The 20,648-nt window shown below is 44.2% G+C and overlaps 1 protein-coding gene across 3 annotated transcripts in view; it reads right to left on the bottom strand.

Moving 5' to 3' along the window:
* LOC110523043 (unconventional myosin-VIIa) overlaps positions 1-20,232 on the bottom strand; it is a 70,024-nt gene extending 49,792 nt beyond the window's left edge. Inside the window, exons 1-17 of one of the 3 annotated variants that reach the window (XM_036978948.1) lie at positions 20,065-20,232; positions 19,580-19,622; positions 19,224-19,325; positions 17,987-18,139; positions 15,492-15,676; positions 13,991-14,112; positions 13,632-13,774; positions 12,959-13,072; positions 11,557-11,710; positions 10,358-10,434; positions 9,261-9,380; positions 8,298-8,440; positions 7,204-7,414; positions 6,229-6,364; positions 5,790-5,956; positions 3,375-3,518; positions 1,881-2,039 (exon numbers count right to left, since the gene is read on the bottom strand). In XM_036978948.1, coding sequence (XP_036834843.1) covers positions 1,881-2,039; positions 3,375-3,518; positions 5,790-5,956; positions 6,229-6,364; positions 7,204-7,414; positions 8,298-8,440; positions 9,261-9,380; positions 10,358-10,434; positions 11,557-11,710; positions 12,959-13,072; positions 13,632-13,774; positions 13,991-14,112; positions 15,492-15,676; positions 17,987-18,139; positions 19,224-19,325; positions 19,580-19,597 — 2,148 coding nt within the window. In that variant the 5' untranslated portion in view covers positions 19,598-19,622; positions 20,065-20,232. The remainder of the gene's footprint in view (positions 1-1,880; positions 2,040-3,374; positions 3,519-5,789; positions 5,957-6,228; positions 6,365-7,203; positions 7,415-8,297; positions 8,441-9,260; positions 9,381-10,357; positions 10,435-11,556; positions 11,711-12,958; positions 13,073-13,631; positions 13,775-13,990; positions 14,113-15,491; positions 15,677-17,986; positions 18,140-19,223; positions 19,326-19,579; positions 19,623-20,064) is intronic. The other 2 variants (XM_036978946.1, XM_036978947.1) reach the window with 2 other exon arrangements.
* Between the last annotated feature and the right edge of the window lie 416 nt (positions 20,233-20,648).

The following is a 20,648-nucleotide window of genomic DNA, read 5'->3' as shown; positions in this document are numbered from 1 at the left end:
TTGGATGAAAAGCATGCCCAAAGTAAACTGCCTGCTACTCAGGCCCAGAAGCTAGGATATGTATATAGAAAACACTCTAAAGTTTCCAAAACTGTTCACTTCTTGGCGCATCAATCCGTTTAGCGGGATTATTTTTATCAACATCCACTGAATTGCAGAGCGCCAAATTCAAATTAAATTACAAAAAATATTACATTTTTTACAAGTGCAATAGAGCAAAACACCGTTTAGCTTGTTGTTAATCCACCTGGCGTGTCAGATTTCAAAAAAGCTTTACAGCGATAGCTATCCAAGCGTTTATGTTAGGACAGCTCTCTCAGCAGACAAAACATTACAAACAGCTAGCAGCAAAGTAGATTGGTCACGAAAGTCAGAAAAGCAATACAATTAATTGCTTACCTTTGATGATCTTCGGAGGTTTGCACTCACGAGACTCTCAGTTACACAATACATTTTCCTTTTGTTCCACAAAGATTATTTTATATCCTAAATACTTCCATTTGGTTGGCGCGTTTTGTTCAGTAATCCACAGGCTCGTGCAGGTCACGACGAGCAGACGAAAATTCCAAATAGTATCCGTAAAGTTCGTAGAAACATGTCAAACGTTTTTTATGATCAATCCTCAGGTTGTTTTTCCAATAAATAATCTAAAATATTTCAACCGGACGGTAGCTTTTTTCAATAGAGAGACAGAAAAGGTCTGCTCCAAGCTGCTCACGCATTCAAAAATATAAGGACACCCAGATATCCACTGACGCGATGTGATCATTCTGTCTCATTCTTCAGAATAAAAGCCTGAAACTATGTCTAAAGACTGTTCACACCATGTGGAAGCCATAGGGAAAGGAATCTGGTTGATATCCCTTTAAATGGAGGGTAGGCATGCAATGGAAGAGAGAGGTTTCAGAAAATCAGCACTTCCTGGTTGGATTTTCCTCAGGTTTTCGCCTGCAATATCAGTTCTGTTATACTCACAGACAATATTTTGTGTTTTCTATCCTAATCTGCCAATTTTATGCAAATTCTAGCTTCTGGGCCTGAGAAATAGTTTATAACAGTTTCATTTGGGTACATTTTTCATCCAAACATCAAAATACTGCCCCTTAATATCAAGAGGTTCAATTGATGTCTGTGAGTATAACAGAACTGATATGGCTTTTACTCTGAAAAATTAGGGAGATACAGCACTTTCAATGAGTGGACAGTGAGCGATCAGGAGTACGCCTTTCTTGTTTCTCCGTTTCTATTGACGAAGCTTTTGTCCGGTTGAAATATTATTGATTATTTATGACAAAAACAACCCGAGGGTTGATTTTAAACATTGTTTGACATGTTTCTGCGAACTTTTATAGTACTATTTAGATTTTTTGTCTGTCTGTTGTGACCTCGCTTTGTTCCAATGGATTGCTGAACAAAACGCACCAACAAAACTGAGGTTTTTGGACATAAAGAGGGACATTATCGAACAAAACAAACATTTATTGTGTAACATGGAGTCTTCGGAGTGCAACCATATGAAGATCATCAAAGGTAAGTGATACAATTTATCGCTATTTCTGACTTTTGTTACTCCTCTACTTGGCTTGTTACTGTTTGTAATGATTTGTCTGCTGGGCGCTGTCCTCAGATAATCGCATGGTTTGCTTCGCCGCTAAGCCTTTTGGAAATCTGACACAGCAGTTAGATTAACAAGAAGTTTATATTTAAGCTGGTGTATAACACTTGTATCTTTTATGTATGTTTATTATGAGAATTTGAGTTTCACGCTCTGCAATTTCACCGGAAGTTGTTTGAGACACAAGATGGAGCAAAGTTGCAGTGACGCAATGAACAACAACAATAACGACAACAACAATATAAACAGCAACATTTCTTCTCACCACTTTGGGGTCACAGAGGCTGCTTTTGAGAAGCACGCGATATCGCTCCAGGAATTCATCGAAGGTGTAGCGGATAGGATAGCCAGCCTTCCTGATCCTAATGGTCTCCATCATCCCAGAGTAGCGCAGCTGACGCATACACAGATCCCTGTCAAACAGCTAAAACAGGGAAGCATACACAGATCCCTGTCAAACAGCTAAAACAGGGAAGCATACACAGATTCCTGTCAAACAGGGAAGCATACACAGATCCCTGTCAAACAGCTAAAACAGGGAAGCATACACAGATCCCTGTCAAACAGCTAAAACAGGGAAGCATACACAGATCCCTGTCAAACAGCTAAAACAGGGAAGCATACAAAGATCCCTGTCAAACAGGGAAGCATACACAGATCCCTGTCAAACAGGGAAGCATACACAGATCCCTGTCAAACAGGGAAGCATACACAGATTCCTGTCAAACAGCTAAAACAGGGAAGCATACAGTCCATCTTTAGGCCAGTGGGATGGTCTCATAGGAGAAACAGTTTGAGATAAAAATGGATGTTAAAGTAATCAATTCAATCAATTGTTTCCATATTTCTATGAAATACCAATATTTAATTACAATATGAGTGAAATATGGTAATTGAGTATGTTCAAAAGCAGATTTTCTGTGTTGGAATCGTGTGGGCGTACACCAACAACAGAATGGTGTGGGAGTACACCAACAACAGAATGGTGTGGGCGTACACCAACATCAGAATGGTGTGGGAGTACCCCAACATCAGAATGGTGTGGGCGTACACCAACATCAGAATGGTGTGGGCGTATCCCAACATCAGAATGGTGTGGGAGTACCCCAACAACAGAATGGTGGGGGAGTACCCCAACAACAGAATGGTGTGGGAATACCCCAACAACAGAATGGTGTGGGAGTACCCCAACATCAGAATGGTGTGGGAGTATCCCAACATCAGAATGGTGTGGGAGTATCCCAACAACAGAATGGTGTGGGAGTATCCCAACAACAGAATGGTGTGGGTGTATCCCAACAACAGAATGGTGTGGGCGTACCCCAACAACAGAATGGTGTGGGAGTATCCCAACAACAGAATGGTGTGGGCATATAATGGTCATTAAAAATATGAATGTGACTAGACCGTTGATTGGCCAGCTCAGTCCGTGAGCCGACATGACATCATGTTCTATGATGAAATAGCAAACATTTTTGAAAACAGTCTGAGATACAAGTTTGAGGTGGGGATTTAGGAGTCTTTTTTTTCTCCAATTTATGTTTTGGCCAGAAATACGAGTATAGGATGAGACAACAACAACATTATCTGGGTACGAGTTAAGAGAATATGAACTTTTAAAAAAGTGTGATTTTTTTTTTTTTACTGGACAGTTACAATGAGTGACAGACATTTCAAAACATCATAATTGATTAAGGTGACTGTACTAAAACCATAGAAGTACACATTATCCCTAATTGAAATAGGACTTCTGACACACCATAGGCTTCTTGAAGTCGTTGGGCTTAATGCAGCGGATGAAGTAGGGCTGGCAGGCGGTCAAGGTCTTCATCAGGGCGTCTAGGGACTGACGGAACTGGCCGCTCAACGTAGGAGCACGCTTCTTAGCATCAACCGTTAGCTGCTGTAGAGAACGAAAGAGAGTGAAATATATCAAGACAGAAATATAAATATATATATATACAGTATACAGAATACACAGTACCAGTCAAATGTTGGGACACGCCTACTCATTCCAGGGTTTTTCTTTATTTGTACTATTTTCTACATTTGTTAGAATAATAGTGAAGATATCAATACTATGAAATAACACATATGGAATCATGTAGCAACCAAAAAAAGTGGTCAACAAATCAAAATATATTTTAGATTTAAGATTCTTCAAAGTAGCCACCCTTTGCCTTGATGCCAGCTTTGCACACTCTTGGCATTCTCTCAACCAGCTTCACGAGGTAGTCACCTGGAATGCATTACAATTAACAGGTGTGCCTTGTTAGAAGTTAATTTGTGGAATTTCTTTCCTTCTTAATGCGTATGAGCCAATCAGTTGTGTTGTGACAAGGTAGGGGTGGTATACAGAAGATAACCCTATTTGGTAAAAGACCAAGTCCATATTATGGCAATAACAGCTCAAATAAGCAAAGAGAAACAACAGTCCATAAATACTTTAAGACATGAAGGTCAGTCAATACGGAACATTTCAAGAACTTTTAAAGTTTCTTCAAGTGCAGTCGCAAAAACCATCAAACGCTATGATGAAACTGGCTCTCATGAGAACCACCACAGGAAAGGAAGACCCAGAGTTGCCTCTGATGCAGAGGATAAGATCATTAGAGTTAACTAACTGCACCTCAGATTGCAGCCCAAATAAATTCTTCACTGATTTCAAGTAAAAGACACATCTCAACAGCAACTGTTCAGAGGAGACTGTGTGAATCAGGTCTTGATGGTTGAATTGCTGCAAAGAAAGCACTACTGAAGGACACCAATAAGAAGAAGAGACTTACTTGGGCCAACAAACACGATCAATGGACATTAGACCAGTGGAAATCTGTCCTTTGGTCTGATGAGTCTACATTTGAGATTTCTGGTTCCAATTGTCGTGTCTTTGTGAGACGCAGAGTAGGTGAACAGAGGATCTCTGCATGTGTGGTTCCCACCGTGAAGCATGGAGGAGGTGGTGTGATAGTGTGGGGTTGCTTTGCTGGTGACACTGTCAGTGATTAATTTAGAAATCAAGGCACACTTGATACGCCATCCCATCTGGTTTGCACTTAGAGGGACTATCATCTGTGTAAGGGCTAGTTGGCCAAGAAAGAGAGTGATGGAGTGCTTGATCAGATGACCTGGCCTCCACAATCACCTGACCTCAACCCAATTGAGATGGTTTGTGATGAGTTGGACAGCAGAGTAAAGGAAAAGCAGACAACAAGTGCTCAGCATATATGGGATTTCCGTCAAGACTGTTGGAAAAGCATTCCAGGTGAAGCTGGTTGAGAGAATGCCAAGAGTGTGAAATGTTGTCATCAAGGCAAAGGGAGTCTACTTTGAAGAATCTAAAATATATAATTATTTGTTTAGCACTTTTTTGGTTACTACAAGAGAGAGAGAAAAACAGAGAGACAGCAACAGAGAGACCGAGACAGAGAGACAGAGAGACAGAGAGAGACAGAGAAACAGAGAGAGAGAGACAGCAACAGAGAGACAGAGACAGAGAGAGAGAGAGACAGAGACCGAGACAGAGAGACAGCAACAGAGAGACCGAGACAGAGAGACAAGAGAGAGAGAGAGACAGAGACCGAGACAGAGAGAGACAGAGACCGAGACCGAGACAGAGAGAGACAGAGACCGAGACAGAGAGAGACAGAGAGAGACAGAGAGACAGCAACAGAGAGACAAGAGAGAGAGAGAGACAGAGACCGAGACAGAGAGACAGAGAGAGTGTATGTATTCTTATGCTACTGTATCTGAGTGACTCTAAAATGTAGCTATTTTAAAGCACATTTCCAGCAATTCTACATGTTTTACCACGAGGCTGAGATTCTAAATATGTTTTACAGTTTAAAAGCAAATTTCCTGATGCCATGTTCTTATGCTACTGTATCCGAGTGACTCAAACATGAAATAAAATCAATGGGTGCCCCATATCATGACATTTTGGGAATTTTTGATTCTCCCTGACTGTCTAGTTTTCACTTTGGGGATTGTTAGTATATATATATACACATTATCCTTTCTACATACTCTATAACTGGTTTTAATCGTTTAAACACTGAAAATAATCGATATAGAGGAACCAATGAAGCAGCTTTGACGCTGGGTATCTGTGTTATATTGATTCTGCTCCAGGGGTTTCCTAGGCCCCTTTCCACGGGGTTCCCAGGGTTCCACTGACCCGTAGAGAGTTCTTGGGAGTGATGGTCATCTTGGGGTTGGCGCTGGCTATCTCGCCATTGGAGGAGAGCTCGTTCTGGAATGCCTGCTTTAGCATCTTATTGGACGATTTCTCCACCAGTTGGATGAGGTCAGTGCTCAGAGCATCTCTGTTCTTCTCAAGGAAACCTAAATAACAACATGAGACTATACTAGTGCTTGTCCCAAATGGCACACTATTCCCTACATAGTGCACTACTTTTGACCAGGGCAAATAGGGAATAGGGTGCCATCTTGGGACGCAGATTACATTATACAGACTTCATAATGATTATATCAAACACAAATAGTGGGCAGGTTGAAATAAGTCAAGTGGATCTCAATCCAACACAGGTACAAACTCTGTCATTACAGTTTAGAGTCTAGCCATACGATGTTTGCGTCTTAATCTTTTGGGATACCTTTTGAATCGTAGTGGACCACCCCGGCGAAATGCTGGATTCCAAACTGGGTGTCATGGTTGTTTTTAGGGGGAACGTAGACATCGCCCTTCCCATGTACCTGGTTCATCTTGTTGATCATGGTAGTATCTGTACCCTAAACAAACAGAGACAGAGACAGAGACAGAGACAGAGACAGAGAGACAGACAGACAGACAGACAGACAGACAGACAGACAGACAGACAGACAGACAACAGAACCCGAAGCGTTAGGACCTTTCCACTTGACCGAGCCAGAACGGCCCATAGCGTAAGAGACTATTTTTTGTTTCTGTAGCTTGAGGCAGCTTGATGTACACGAACATCACCTAGACAGGACGCTAGTCTATCACAGGGCCTCACTCGGAATGTTACTTGCACTTTAGAGCTATGGGTCTCTTCCCTGGCCTATCCACAGGGGCTAATAACATCATAGGCCTTATAATCAGTTGCACGTGAAGTGGGTACTTCAGAGCACAGTGTAATTGGGAAACGGCAACCAAAATAAGTAGTTTAAGCGTCACTGAATTAATTTGCATCACAAATGGCACCCTATTCCCTATATAGTGCACTACTATAGACCAGAACCCTATGGGTCCTATACTAGTGCACTATATAGGGAATATGGAGCCATAGGGTCCTGATCTAAAGTAGTGCACTATATAGGGAATAGGGTGCCATAGGGTCCTGGTCTAAAGTAGTGCACTATGTAGGGAATAGGGTGCCATAGGGTCCTGGTCTAAAGTAGTGCACTATATAGGGAATATGGAGCCATAGGGTCCTGGTCTAAAGTAGTGCACTATATAGGGAATATGGAGCCATAGGGTCCTGGTCTAAAGTAGTGCACTATATAGGGAATACGGAGCCATAGGGTCCTGGTCTATAGTAGTGCACTACATAAGGAATAGGGTGCCATTTGAGACGTGGTTTTTAAAGTACAAGGCGGAGACCAGGTACCTTGGGGAAGTTGCTCTCCTCGTCGATAAGTGCCAGGATGTTAAGAGACTTGTTGGCCAGCACGTCCAGTGTTCTCTGGTTGTCGTTGTAATCGATGTGCTTCCAGACGATGTTCTCGCGGGCGTACTCGTCCTGCTCCAGCTTGAAGACGTGCTTCACAAAGAACTGCTGCAGCTGCTCGTTGGCGAAGTTGATGCACAGCTGCTCAAAACTGTAACGAAACGAGCGAACGACCCACACAATAATCAAAAGATTGGTTCGACACACTTTAGCACGACGACTAAAGTCAAAGGCCGACGTTAGGGAGACTAAAGTCGTGAACTGACAGCTGTGCTGCACGGGTTGCAAAATAGTTGGGAAGAGATTTTCAATGTACCGATTCCATGGCACATGGTTTATGAACCGATATGCAGAACAACGCAGGATTCAAAACCTCTGAGACTATCACAGTGCAGGTGCATTTATACGGAGACTTGATTGCACACAGGTGGATTGTATTTATCATCATTAGTCAGTTAGGTCAACATTGGATCATTCAGAGATCCTCACTGAACTTCTGGAGAGAGTTTGCTGCACTGAAAGTAAAGGGGCTGAATAATTTTGCACGCCCAATTTTTCAGTTTTTGATTTGTTAAAAAAGTTTGAAATATCCAATAAATGTCGTTCCACTTCATGATTGTGTCCCACTTGTTGTTGATTCTTCACAAAAAAATACAGTTTTATATCTTTATGTTTGAAGCCTGAAATGTGGCAAAAGGTCGCAAAGTTCAAGGGGGCCGAATACTTTCGCAAGGCACTGTATATATAGATATATATGGGGGATACGACCATCCCAGCTCTGCAGATTCAGCTGCAAAGAGACAGAGCCATTAGATCATTTGTTATTTGTTAGCTGAAGGATGGGACTGGATGGGATTCAGAGATAGATGTTAGCTGAAGGATGGGATTAAAAACATATAAAATATATCTATTGTAAAATACATTGTGTCAATTTTTTCAAAAAAAATTGGGATTTTTTTGGAAAAGTTAATGGAATTTTGCAACCCTTAATTCCCCCTGTGGGAATGAATGAATTATTTTGTGACGGTACAGACCTGTTTTTGTTGAAGTTCTCAAAGCCAAAGATGTCCAGCAGACCGATAGACTGTCTGACATATTTAGTGTCCTCAGGAGGAGGCTTGAACACAGCCTTGTTGATCTTCCCCACCACCCAGACAAACAGCCTACCATAGATGGCCTGGTGGAATACAGAGCAACAGAGCATAATACTAGCAAACATTATCATACTGTCCTATTTGCATTGTACCCCCCTATTTGTATTGTACATTATCATACATTATCTTAGAGACATAATTATATGCTTGCCAAGCATCAAAGATGATAACGTTTATATTTTTAACTAATGACAGAAAAGGTTCACAAAGAAGAGCGTCTGATTTCAACTCCAGATATATTATGATCTTAGTAGGAGCACATGCAGTCCCCTAGCCTGGTCCCAGGTCTGTTTGTGTTGTCTTGTCAACTCCTATGGTTATTACCTAGCCTGGTCCCAGGTCTGTTTGTGTTGTCTTGTCAACTCCTATGGTTATTACCTAGCCTGGTCCCAGATCAGTTTGTGTCGTCTTGTCAACTCCTATGTTCATTACCTAGCCTGGTCCCAGGTCTGTTTGTGTTGTCTTGTCAACTCCTATGGTTATTACCTAGCCTGGTCCCAGGTCTGTTTGTGTTGTCTTGTCATCTCCTATGGTCATGACCTAGCCTGGTCCCAGATCTGTTTGTGTTATCTTGTCAACTCCTATGTTCATTACCTAGCCTGGTCCCAGATCTGTTTGTGTCGTCTTGTCAACTCCTATGTTCATTACCTAGCCTGGTCCCAGATCTGTTTGTGTCGTCTTGTCAACTCCTATGTTCATTACCTAGCCTGGTCCCAGATCTGTTTGTGTCGTCTTGTCAACTCCTATGGTCACATTACCTAGCCTGGTCCCAGATCAGTTTGTGCCGTCTTGTCATTTCATTGTCACTCAATTTGCCAAGACAAGAAGTGGTACCAGCCTCACCTTGACAAATGCGTCTTTGCCGTCCATGGCCTGGGCTGAGGTGAGAGGTTTGGTCACACTCTCCCTGGAGGTCATGAAGGAACGCTGGGTCAGACTCTTCTCCAGGGCCTTGGGGTCCACCTGAACCACACACAGAGAGGGACATTACAGAGGTCAGTGACAGGTTAGTCTGGAGCCAACAGATATCACGTGATATTCTTGTGTAACCTATCGTATTCCTGAGAACCGAAAGCAGTTTCCGAGGTACGGAGACATCTAGAACGTCTGGGACTGAGGCCTGTGACAGGCTGGGATTGAGGCTAGTGACAGGCTGGGATTGAGGCTAGTGACAGGCTGGGATTGAGGCTAGTGACAGGCTAGGATTGAGGCTAGTGACAGGCTGGGATTGAGGCTAGTGACAGGCTGGGATTGAGGCTAGTGACAGGCTGGGATTGAGGCTAGTGACAGGCTGGGATTGAGGCTAGTGACAGGCTGGGATTGAGGCTAGTGACAGGCTGGGATTGAGGCTAGTGACAGGCTGGGATTGAGGCTAGTGACAGGCTGGGATTGAGGCTAGTGACAGGCTGGGATTGAGGCTAGTGACAGGCTGGGATTGAGGCTAGTGACAGGCTGGGACTGAGGCCTGTGACAGGCTGGGATTGAGACTAGTGACAGACTGGGATTGATGCTAGTGACAGGCTGGGATTGAGGCTAGTGACAGGCTGGGATTGAGGCTAGTGACAGGCTGGGATTGAGGCTAGTGACAGGCTGGGATTGAGGCTAGTGACAGGCTGGGATTGAGGCTAGTGACAGGCTGGGATTGAGGCTAGTGACAGGCTGGGATTGAGGCTAGTGACAGGCTGGGATTGAGGCTAGTGACAGGCTGGGATTGAGGCTAGTGACAGGCTGGGATTGAGGCTAGTGACAGGCTGGGATTGAGGCTAGTGACAGACTGGGATTGAGGCTAGTGACAGGCTGGGATTGAGGCTAGTGACAGGCTGGGACTGAGGCCTGTGACAGGCTGGGATTGAGGCTAGTGACAGGCTGGGATTGAGGCTAGTGACAGGCTGGGATTGAGGCTAGTGACAGGCTGGGATTGAGGTTAGTGACAGGCTCACCTCCAGAAGTTTGACTGCCATGTTGAAATGATGTGACGTCATGATGTCACAGCTCTCCAGATTATTCAAAATGGTGGCTGGAAGGATCAAAGATACCGAAGTCAGTTACAGTAGGTACTTCAACGGCCCAGTGGATTTGACATGCAAAAAAATGTCTTCCTCCCCAACAGCCCCAAACCATGGCTCTATCTCAACTTGTCTTTCCATGATTCCTCACATCCTGTTTTTATCACCTCCTTCTAAACCTTATTATAGTAGTAGGTCCAAGAAGAGATGAGGGGTTGGGGTAAAGTCCCAATACTAGACCAGGAGAGAGGGGTCAGGGGTAAAGTCCCAATACTAGACCAGGATATAGGGTTAAGGGTAAAGTCCCAATCCAAGACCAGGAGAGAGGGGCTGGGGTAAAGTCCCAATACAAGACCAAGAGAGAGGGGTTGGGGTAAAGTCCCAATCCTAGACCAGGAGAGAGGGGTTAGGGTAAAGTCCCAATACTAGACCAGGATAGAGGGGTTAGGGTAAAGTCCCAATCCTAGGGCAGGAGAGAGGGGTTAGGGTAAAGTCCCACTCCTAGGGCATGAGATGCAAGGAATAGGGTGAATAGAGCAAAATTATAAAACTCTCCCTGATCCTGACCTTCAAAGATATAAACCTATGCTCCCTGATCCTGACCTTCAGACATATAACCCTCTCCTCTCCTCCCTGATCCTGATCTTCAAAGATATAAACCTCTCCTCCCTGATCCTGATCTTCAAAGATATAAACCTCTCCTCCCTGATCCTGACCTTCAGACATATAAACCTCTCCTCTCCTCCCTGATCCTGACCTTCAAAGATATAAACCTCTCCTCTCCTCCCTGATCCTGACCTTCAAAGATATAAACCTCTCCTCCCTGATCCTGACCTTCAGACATATAACCCTCTCCTCTCCTCCCTGATCCTGACCTTCAAACATATAAACCTCTCCTCACTGATCCTGACCTTCAAAGATATAAACCTCTCCTCCCTGATCCTGACCTTCAGACATAGAAACCTCTCCTCCCGATCCTGACCTTCAAACATATAAACCTCTCCTCTACTCCCTGATCCTGACCTTCAGACATATAAACCTCTCCTCTACTCCTTGATCCTGACCTTCAGACATATAAACCTCTCCTCTCCTCTCTGATCCTGTCTTTCAAACCTCTCCTCCCTGATCCCGACCTTCAAAGTGGACGTTTCCCAGGTGCAGAATGGCGGCCAGCAGTTTGTTGATCTCCCAGGAGTCATTCTCAGAGAACATCAGGATCTTCATGGCCGAGCAGAAGTGGGCGTACTCCTTAATGTCATCACGCCCATCGCAACTGGTGCAGTTACCCTGACAACGCAGAACGACAACAACCAGGCTCAGAACAAGGATGATACTGATGCATCTGGTCCCCATTTACATCAATGAACAATTATCCATTCACAACTCATACAGAAGCACTGTTCATTTTTATTTCATCTTTATTTTTCTTTGGTGTGAATTTTACCCCCTTTTTCTCCCCAATTTCGTGATATCCAATTGTTTTAGTAGCTACTATCTTGTCTCATCGCTACAACTCCCGTACGGGCTCGGGAGAGACGAAGGTTGAAAACCATGCATCCTCCGATACACAACCCAACCAAGCCGCACTGCTTCTTAACACAGCGCGCATCCAACCCGGAAGCCAGCCACACCAATGTGTCAGAGGAAACACCGTACACCTGGCGACCTTGGTTAGCGCGCACTGTGCCTGGCCCGCCACAGGAGTCGCTGGTGCGCTATGAGACGAGGACATCCTTACCGGCCAAGCCCTCCCTAACCCGGACGACGCTATGTCAATTGTGCGTCGCCCCACAGACCTCCCGGTTGCGGCCGGTTACGACAGAGCCTGGGCGCAAACCCATGGTCTCTGGTGGCACAGCTGGCGATGCAGTACAGCGCCCTTAACCACTGCGCCACCCGGGAGGCCTTAATTTAATCTTTATTTAACTAGCCATAAGGGATTTAAGTTTATTCTATCCCAGGTGTTGGTAGTAGTACCAATGAGGTCCATAAACACAATACATGTAAATACAAACTATTAGCATATACACTGAGTATACCAAACATTAAGAACACCTTCCTAATATTGTGCTGTCCCATGTTGACTCCAACGCTTCCCACAGTTGTGTCAAGTTGGCTGGATGTCCTTTGGGTGGTGGACCATTCTTGATACACACGGGAAACTGTTCAGTGTGAAAAACCCAGCAGCGTTGCAGTTCTTGACACAAACTGGTGCCCCTGGCACCTACTACCATACCCCGTTCAAAGACACTTAAATATTTTGTCTTGCCCATTCACCCCCTGAATGGTACACACACACAATCCATGTCTCTATTGTCTCACAACTTAAAAATCCTTCTTTAACCCGTCTCCTCCCCTTCATCTACACTGATTGAAGTGGATTTAGGTGACATCAATAAGGGATCATAGACTTCACCTGGATTCACCTGGTCAGTCTATGTCATGGAAAGAGCAGGTGTTCATCATGTTTTGTCCACTCTGTGTTGTTACCATGGTGAGGTAGTTGTACTACATAGTCGTGTGTGTGATTGTTACCATGGTGAGGTAGTTGTACTCGGAGGCGTTGCCTAGAGACAGGATCTTCTTCTGTTCAGCTGGCATCCCCATCAACATACAGTAGAAGATGTGGTAGTTCCTCTCCTCAGGGGCCTGACAAACAAACACAATCTCAACACACAGAACACACTACCTCTCCTCAGGGGCCTGATAAACAAACACCCCTTTAATTGTCACACCCCTTTAACTGTAACACCCCTTTAACTGTAACACCCCTTTAATTGTCACACCCCTTTAACTGTAACACCCCTTTAATTGTCACACCCCTTTAACTGTAACACCCCTTTAATTGTCACACCCCTTTAACTGTAACACCCCTTTAATTGTCACACCCCTTTAATTGTCACACCCCTTTAATTGTCACACCCCTTTAATTGTCACACCCCTTTATTTGACACACCCCTTTAATTGTAACACCCCTTTAATTGTAACACCCCCTTTAATTGTCACACCCCTTTAATTGTCACCCCCTCTTTAATTGTCACACCCCTTTAATTGTAACACCCCTTTAATTGTCACACCCCTTTAATTGACACACCCCTTTAATTGTAACACCCCTTTAATTGTCACACCCCTTTAATTGTAACACATATTTATTGACATTCTCTCATGGATGTACATGTATGTATGGATTTAAATCCATGTCTCCTACCTGTCTGCAGACACGAGACTTCTCCAAGAGGTACTGTTCTATCTTAGCCCCTTCGATGGCCCCGCCCTTAGTGAAGTTAATGTCTATGTACTTCCCAAAACGACTGGAGTTGTCATTGCGGATGGTTTTGGCATTGCCAAAGGCTGAAAGAATAAGCAGAAGTTAAAATATGTTTGTAAGGTGGTGAAAAAAATATAATAAAAATGTAATTATAAAGGGACCACAGGTCCACAGGGAGAACAGATTGAAATCACATTCATTGATTATTCTGGTGCAAGAAGATCCAAGCCTGATGAACGCATGAATCAATCAAATCAAATCAAATCAAATGCTCTTTACACCAGCCCCAAAGCCTTTACCCTCCAGTATAGGGTTAGCCTCCAGAATCTGTTGTTCTATCCAGGAGTGTTGTCCGCTGACAGCAGCTAGGAACTGCAGCATTAACTTGGTGCTCTCGGTCTTTCCCGCTCCAGACTCGCCACTGAAACACACAGGGAACATTGTTTTTTTAAAAGGCTATTACAGTCTAAATGTACTCTTCTAGTTGATTGTATCATGGTGCATGGTCCCACACACACAGGGAAGAGTCTAAATGTACTCTTCTAGTTGATTTTATCATGGTGCATGGCCCCACACACACAGGGAACAGTCTAAATGTACTCTTCTAGTTGATTTTATCATGGTGCATGGTCCCACACACACAGGGAAGAGTCTAAATGTACTCTTCTAGTTGATTTTATCATGGTGCATGGCCCCACACACACAGGGAAGAGTCTAAATGTACTCTTCTAGTTGATTTTATCATGGTGCATGGCCCCACACACACAGGGAACAGTCTAAATGTACTCTTCTAGTTGATTTTATCATGGTGCATGGCCCCACACACACAGGGAACAGTCTAAATGTACTCTTCTAGTTGATTTTATCATGGTGCATGGTCCCACACACACAGGGAACAGTCTAAATGTACTCTTCTAGGTGATTTTATCATGGTGCATGGCCCCACACACACAGTGGCAACAAAAAAAACGTGTTGAATCAAAAAGTTGTTTCCACTTCAATTTTCCACCAAAGAAAATCAATATGAGGACGTTTGAATCAATGTTGAAAACTGATTGCATTTCATTTTTTGTTGTTGTTTTCAGTGGCGACCCGTCATTCTCAACTACCTGGTTAAATAAAGGTTACATTTAAAAATATTCAGGGCAGGTGGGGCAGATTATAAATATTATTATTAATTTATTTTTGTCGGGGGGGGCTTTATTGCATGTTATTTTGGCATACGTGTCACATATCAGTTTGCAAACAATGTAAACAAATATATACATGTCATTGAGTTAATAAAGCTGCATACAAACACAGACTCTGTTTTCTTGAGTGAGGCAGTTCTGTTGGGACACTAACAGTTTGTCACCGTTACAGAGCAATTCATGTGTTGTGCAGTGGCTTTGCTGACATGCATCCTTCTTTGTTGTTGTTGTTTTCCCCCAACAAGATCGACGTGCTAAAACCGCCACGGGTTGTTTTAAGGCTACATCAACTTTTGACCTAAACCCAATGACCTGTTACGTGTTTTTGTTATTGATTTCACCTTGAAATCAAGTTAGTTGACAACTCCACCAAATCTAGTTGAACTGATGTGTGTATACAACCTCCCTCTCCTCCCCCTCTCACCCATCTGCCCCCTCTCACCCCTCCCTCCTCTCCTCCCTCTCCTCCCTCTCCCTCCTCTCCTCCCTCCCTCCTTCCTCCCCCTACCTCTCCTCCCCCCTCCTCCCCTTCCTCCTCCCCTCCCTCCCTCCCCCTCCCTCCCTCCCCCTCCCTCCCTCCCTCCCTCCCTCCCTCTCCCCCCTCTCCGACCTGATGACACAGCACTGGTCCTTCTTGTTGCGTCTCATGTTGAAGAAGCAGCTGTCTGCGATGGCGAACACGTGTGGCGGCAGCTCTCCCAGCCGGCGGTCCGTGTACAGATGCACCTGCTCTGTAGTATAGAGAGGCAGCAGCTGGTACGGGTTCACCGCCACCAGAATGGAGCCTGTGTAAGTCTAGACACAACACAGAGAGAGAGGAACGTTGCGGCTGTCACACACGCAGTGGTACTGAGATGGGTGATGTGAGTGTCTGTTATTGTGTGAGAATGAGAGAGATGTTGTCCGTCAGAACGCGGCACCACTGATGAAAAGAGCGTGTGTCCAACAACACCATTCCATTAAAACAACATTGAGTAACGCTACAGTATAACCCTTAGTCTCGCTTGCCTGAGAAAGAGGCTATACAACCTCCTCCAGCCAGGACACAGCGCAGAGAGGCTACTCAGTCAAGGAAGTGTTTATGATTTACTGTCCAGATACCATGACAACCAGACAACCAATGGTTTGACATTTAAAGGCCCAGTGCAGTCAGAATTCATTTTTTTTTTTTTTATCTGTGTTTTATCTCATATTGTACAACAGCTTTTTTAAAATTTATTTTTTTATCAGTGTTATTTCCTGACAGTTGCTGGTTGAAAATACAATCTACACTGGACCTTCTAATCAGCAGGTCTGCATGAGGGCGGGAGTCTCGGCTATCCATGGCGACGTCACCAGGCACTAAATTGACTCATTGACCAATAATATCGACAGTTCCAAACCTCTCTGCCAATAACAGCTAGTTTTCAGTTTCCCCCTCCCCCCTCCCACTCAGACCATTCCCAGACAGTCCTAGCAAAAGTCTTGGTTGAAAAATAGTTTTTTTTGTGTTTGTTGCCCATTTCAATAGAAATCTATTACGGTAAAGTAAGAAATGATTTGATAATTGAAATAAAAACATTTGCATTGGGTCTTTTTTATTACCCAGTTATGATACTAAAACCTACTATCTATAAGGTTAGAAAGTCACTGCAATGCGTTTGGTGTTCAGAAGCCACATCACATTTCATGTTTGCAACGTTATATAAAATATCAAACCAAACATCGTCCCCTGTTTTCTATATTTCAAACAAGTCCTGATTCATGAAAGCAAGCAGACAAACAGTGGTTTAGGGTGTTGGCAGCTTGGCAGGGCAACACTGGAACGTTCTCATTCAACACATAAGAGGAACATTAGTCTCTATGGAGACAAACACCAGTGTGATTATCCTAACTACAGGGCAAAGTCTATCTATCTGTCACAGACAGAGCATTCACTTCAGCCAGAGAGGAATACTGTGCTGAGTCTCCATTAGAGCCTAAACCACCAGTCATCATGAACAAACTAGTTTTATATAATTGATTGTGAATGGGGTTCTTTTTAACCAAGAAGATGACAGTTGAGTCTTTGCATAATGTTTGATCACTTATGATCAGTGGTCTGTCAATAAAAACACATGTGGTTCTACCTGACTCTACCAGACTCTACCCGGTTCTACCAGACTCTACCCGGTTCTACCAGACTCTACCCGATTCTACCAGACTCTACCTGGTTCTATCAGACTCTACCAGACTCTACCTGGTTCTACCAGACTATACCTGCTTCTACCAGACTCTACCTGGTTCTTCCAGACTCCACATAGTTCTACCAGACTCCACCTGACTCTACCCGGTTCTACCAGGTTCTACCAGACTCTACCCGGTTCTACCAGACTCTGCCTGGTTTAACCAAACTCTACCTGACTCTACCTGGTTTAACCAAACTCTACCAGGCTCTACCAGGTTCTCCCTGGTTCTACCAGACTCTACCCGGTTCTACCAAACTCTACATGACTCTACCAGACTCTACCCGGTTCTACCCGACTCTACCCGACTCTACCTGGTTTAACTGAACTCTACCTGGTTCTACCCGACTCTACCTGGTTTAACCGAACTCTACCCGACTCTACCTGGTTCTACCCGACTCTACCTGGTTCTACCAGACTCTACCCGGTTCTACCCGACTCTACCTGGTTTAACCGAACTCTACCTGACTCTACCTGGTTTAACCAAACTCTACCAGACTCTACCTGGTTCTCCCTGGTTCTACCAGACTCTACCCGGTTCTCCCTGATCTACCAGACTCTACCTGTTTCTCCCTGGTTCTACCAGACTCTACCCGGTTCTCCCTGATCTACCAGACTCTACCTGGTTCTCCCTGGTTCTACCAGACTCTACCCGGTTCTACCAGACTCTACCTGGTTCTACCCGACTCTACCTGGTTTAACCAAACTCTACCTGACTCTACCTGGTTCTACCTGACTTTACCTGACTCTACCTGGTTCTACCTTTCACACATCTCAGCTGGGAGGGGGGGGGGAATGATTGTTTTAAGAACTTAGCAGGGTGGATTACAGATACAATGAAATGAATAGGGACTAAATAATTGACATAGTACACCACAATATATGTATGTAATATACTAACATAGATGATCCCGTCCTTGTGTCGGACCAGGAGGTTCCTGAGGAGCCCGGCCTCGTTGAGGTCTCCCAGTCTGATCATGTCGTCCACTCCATTAACAGACGTAGGGTGCATGGGCCGGAATCCTTCCTCTTTCTTCTTGTTGATCTCATGCTCCTGCAACGATCAATGACACTATCACAATATATCACAATATATCACAATATCAGGAGAAATATTTCAATCTGAGGCTAAAGATTTCACCGACACAAAAAAATCAAAAAAACATCCAGCTCTTCATTTCACTTCAAATAACACAAAAAAATACTAAATAAATGTCCTCATGAGAAGTTATTGGTGGTTCAAGGCAAAATAGTAAACAGAAACACGCCCAAAAAGAGGACATTACACGTAACAATATTTCACAAAATCATTCAGGTGTACAGGACAGGTACAGTACCTTCCAGTAGACAGTTAGGAGGTACAGGTAGATATTGGACAGGTAACTAGGTACAGTACCTTCCAGTAGACAGTTAGGAGGTACAGGTAGATATTGGACAGGTAACTAGGTACAGTACCTTCCAGTAGACAGTTAGGAGGTACAGGTAGATATTGGACAGGTAACTAGGTACCTTCCAGTAGACAGTTAGGAGGTACAGGTAGGTATTGGACAGGTAACTAGGTACAGTACCTTCCAGTAGACAGTTAGGAGGTACAGGTAGGTATTGGACAGGTAACTAGGTACCTTCCAGTAGACAGTTAGGAGGTACAGGTAGGTATTGGACAGGTAACTAGGTACCTTCCAGTAGACAGTTAGGAGGTACAGGTAGGTATTGGACAGGTAACTATGTACAGTACCTTCCAGTAGACAGTTAGGAGGTACAGGTAGATATTGGACAGGTAACTAGGTACAGTACCTTCCAGTAGACAGTTAGGAGGTACAGGTAGATATTGGACAGGTAACTAGGTACAGTACCTTCCAGTAGACAGTTAGGAGGTACAGGTAGATATTGGACAGGTAACTAGGTACAGTACCTTCCAGTAGACAGTTAGGAGGTACAGGTAGGTATTGGACAGGTAACTAGGTACCTTCCAGTAGACAGTTAGGAGGTACAGGTAGGTATTGGACAGGTAACTAGGTACCTTCCAGTAGACAGTTAGGAGGTACAGGTAGGTATTGGACAGGTAACTAGGTACAGTACCTTCCAGTAGACAGTTAGGAGGTACAGGTAGGTATTGGACAGGTAACTAGGTACAGTACCTTTCCTTCATCATCGAAGAGCTGCAGCTTTCCAGTGTCGGTCAGCTTGACCTCAGCTCCGATGGCCACTCCCTGCCCGGAGTCTACCCACACCCATTCACCCTGAGGGGGGGGTGGACATAGTCAGTACTAAGAATACTGGACTACATACTGAGATAAAACTATGGAAAATTCAACCTACACAGACATGCTATGAAAGACATTGCTTCTTTGAACTATTCTCCCGAAATAATGTTTAAATTCAGTCTGTGACATATTTTCTGTCAAAGACAATGTTGAGGATAGATCCTGTTACTAATCATACAAGCTCATCTCAAACATGTTGTACGAGAAGAGTACGGTAATAGGTATCTTACCTTCCTCAAAACCACCATGATTAAAAAATGTCTTGTCTCCAATCTATAGATTTAGAGAGAAAAGGTGTGTATGAATCCATATCGTATGGAAAGTGCACTACGAAGTGCACTACGTTGGGCCCTGGTCAAAATGTATTGCACTATCCTGGGAATAGTGTGACATTTTGGATACAGACAATATATCAGTGGTATAAAATGGCTGCCATGTCAGCCAAGACCACTCCCTTTTTACAGTAAAACAATATTGACACATTGTGACAGCTGATGGTTAAGGCCTTGTGATTCCTGCTCCAATAAATTTAATTTAAGTTTAGGTTTCAATGTCTCGTATGAAATCAAATGATTCAATAGAATCTGAATCCCATTTAAATCCCATTAAGAATCAAATCCCATTTAAATCCCATTAAGAATCAAATCCCATTTAAATCCCATTAAGTTAAGACAATTACGGTTCAAACCACCCACTACAGCAGCCCATGTCTTACCTGTAGAGGTTATATTGCTGTAGAGGTCTATTAGAAAGCTCTCCCTGGTCCTGTAGACAGTTCAGTCCTCAGCCACCGTCTGTCCTGTCCAGTCCACCAAGAGAAATAAAAGAGACAGTACTGTGAACCAGGAAACAGGAGGACAGTGAGCTATGCCAACACAGCACAGACAGCACCCCTTTATGGCCTGAAGACTTTGATCTCAGACACCCAGCACAGGAAATAATCAGGGCAGTTACAGTCAACGCATGGCAGGTAGGTCCAGTGGAGGTAACACCCAGCACAGTTACCCTGACGGGAAGGTCCATCCCGAGGAAGGCCTAACCCGAGGAAGGCCTAACCCGAGGAAGGTCTAACCCGAGGATGGCCTAACCAGAGGAAGGCCTAACCCGAGGAAGGCCTAACCCGAGGAAGGCCTAACCCGAGGAAAGCCTAACCCGAGGAAGGCCTAACCCGAGGAAAAGCCTAACCCGAGGAAAGCCTAACCCGAGGAAAGCCTAAACCGAGGAAGGCCTAACCCGAGGAAGGCCCAACCCGAGGAAGGCCCAACCCGAGGAAGGCCCAACCCGAGGAAGGCCTAACCC

Source organism: Oncorhynchus mykiss, chromosome 5 (assembly GCF_013265735.2).
Source record: "Oncorhynchus mykiss isolate Arlee chromosome 5, USDA_OmykA_1.1, whole genome shotgun sequence".
Lineage (NCBI taxonomy): Eukaryota > Metazoa > Chordata > Actinopteri > Salmoniformes > Salmonidae > Oncorhynchus > Oncorhynchus mykiss.
Note: the sequence above shows the minus strand (reverse complement) of the source record. Positions and strands in the feature narration are given on the sequence as shown.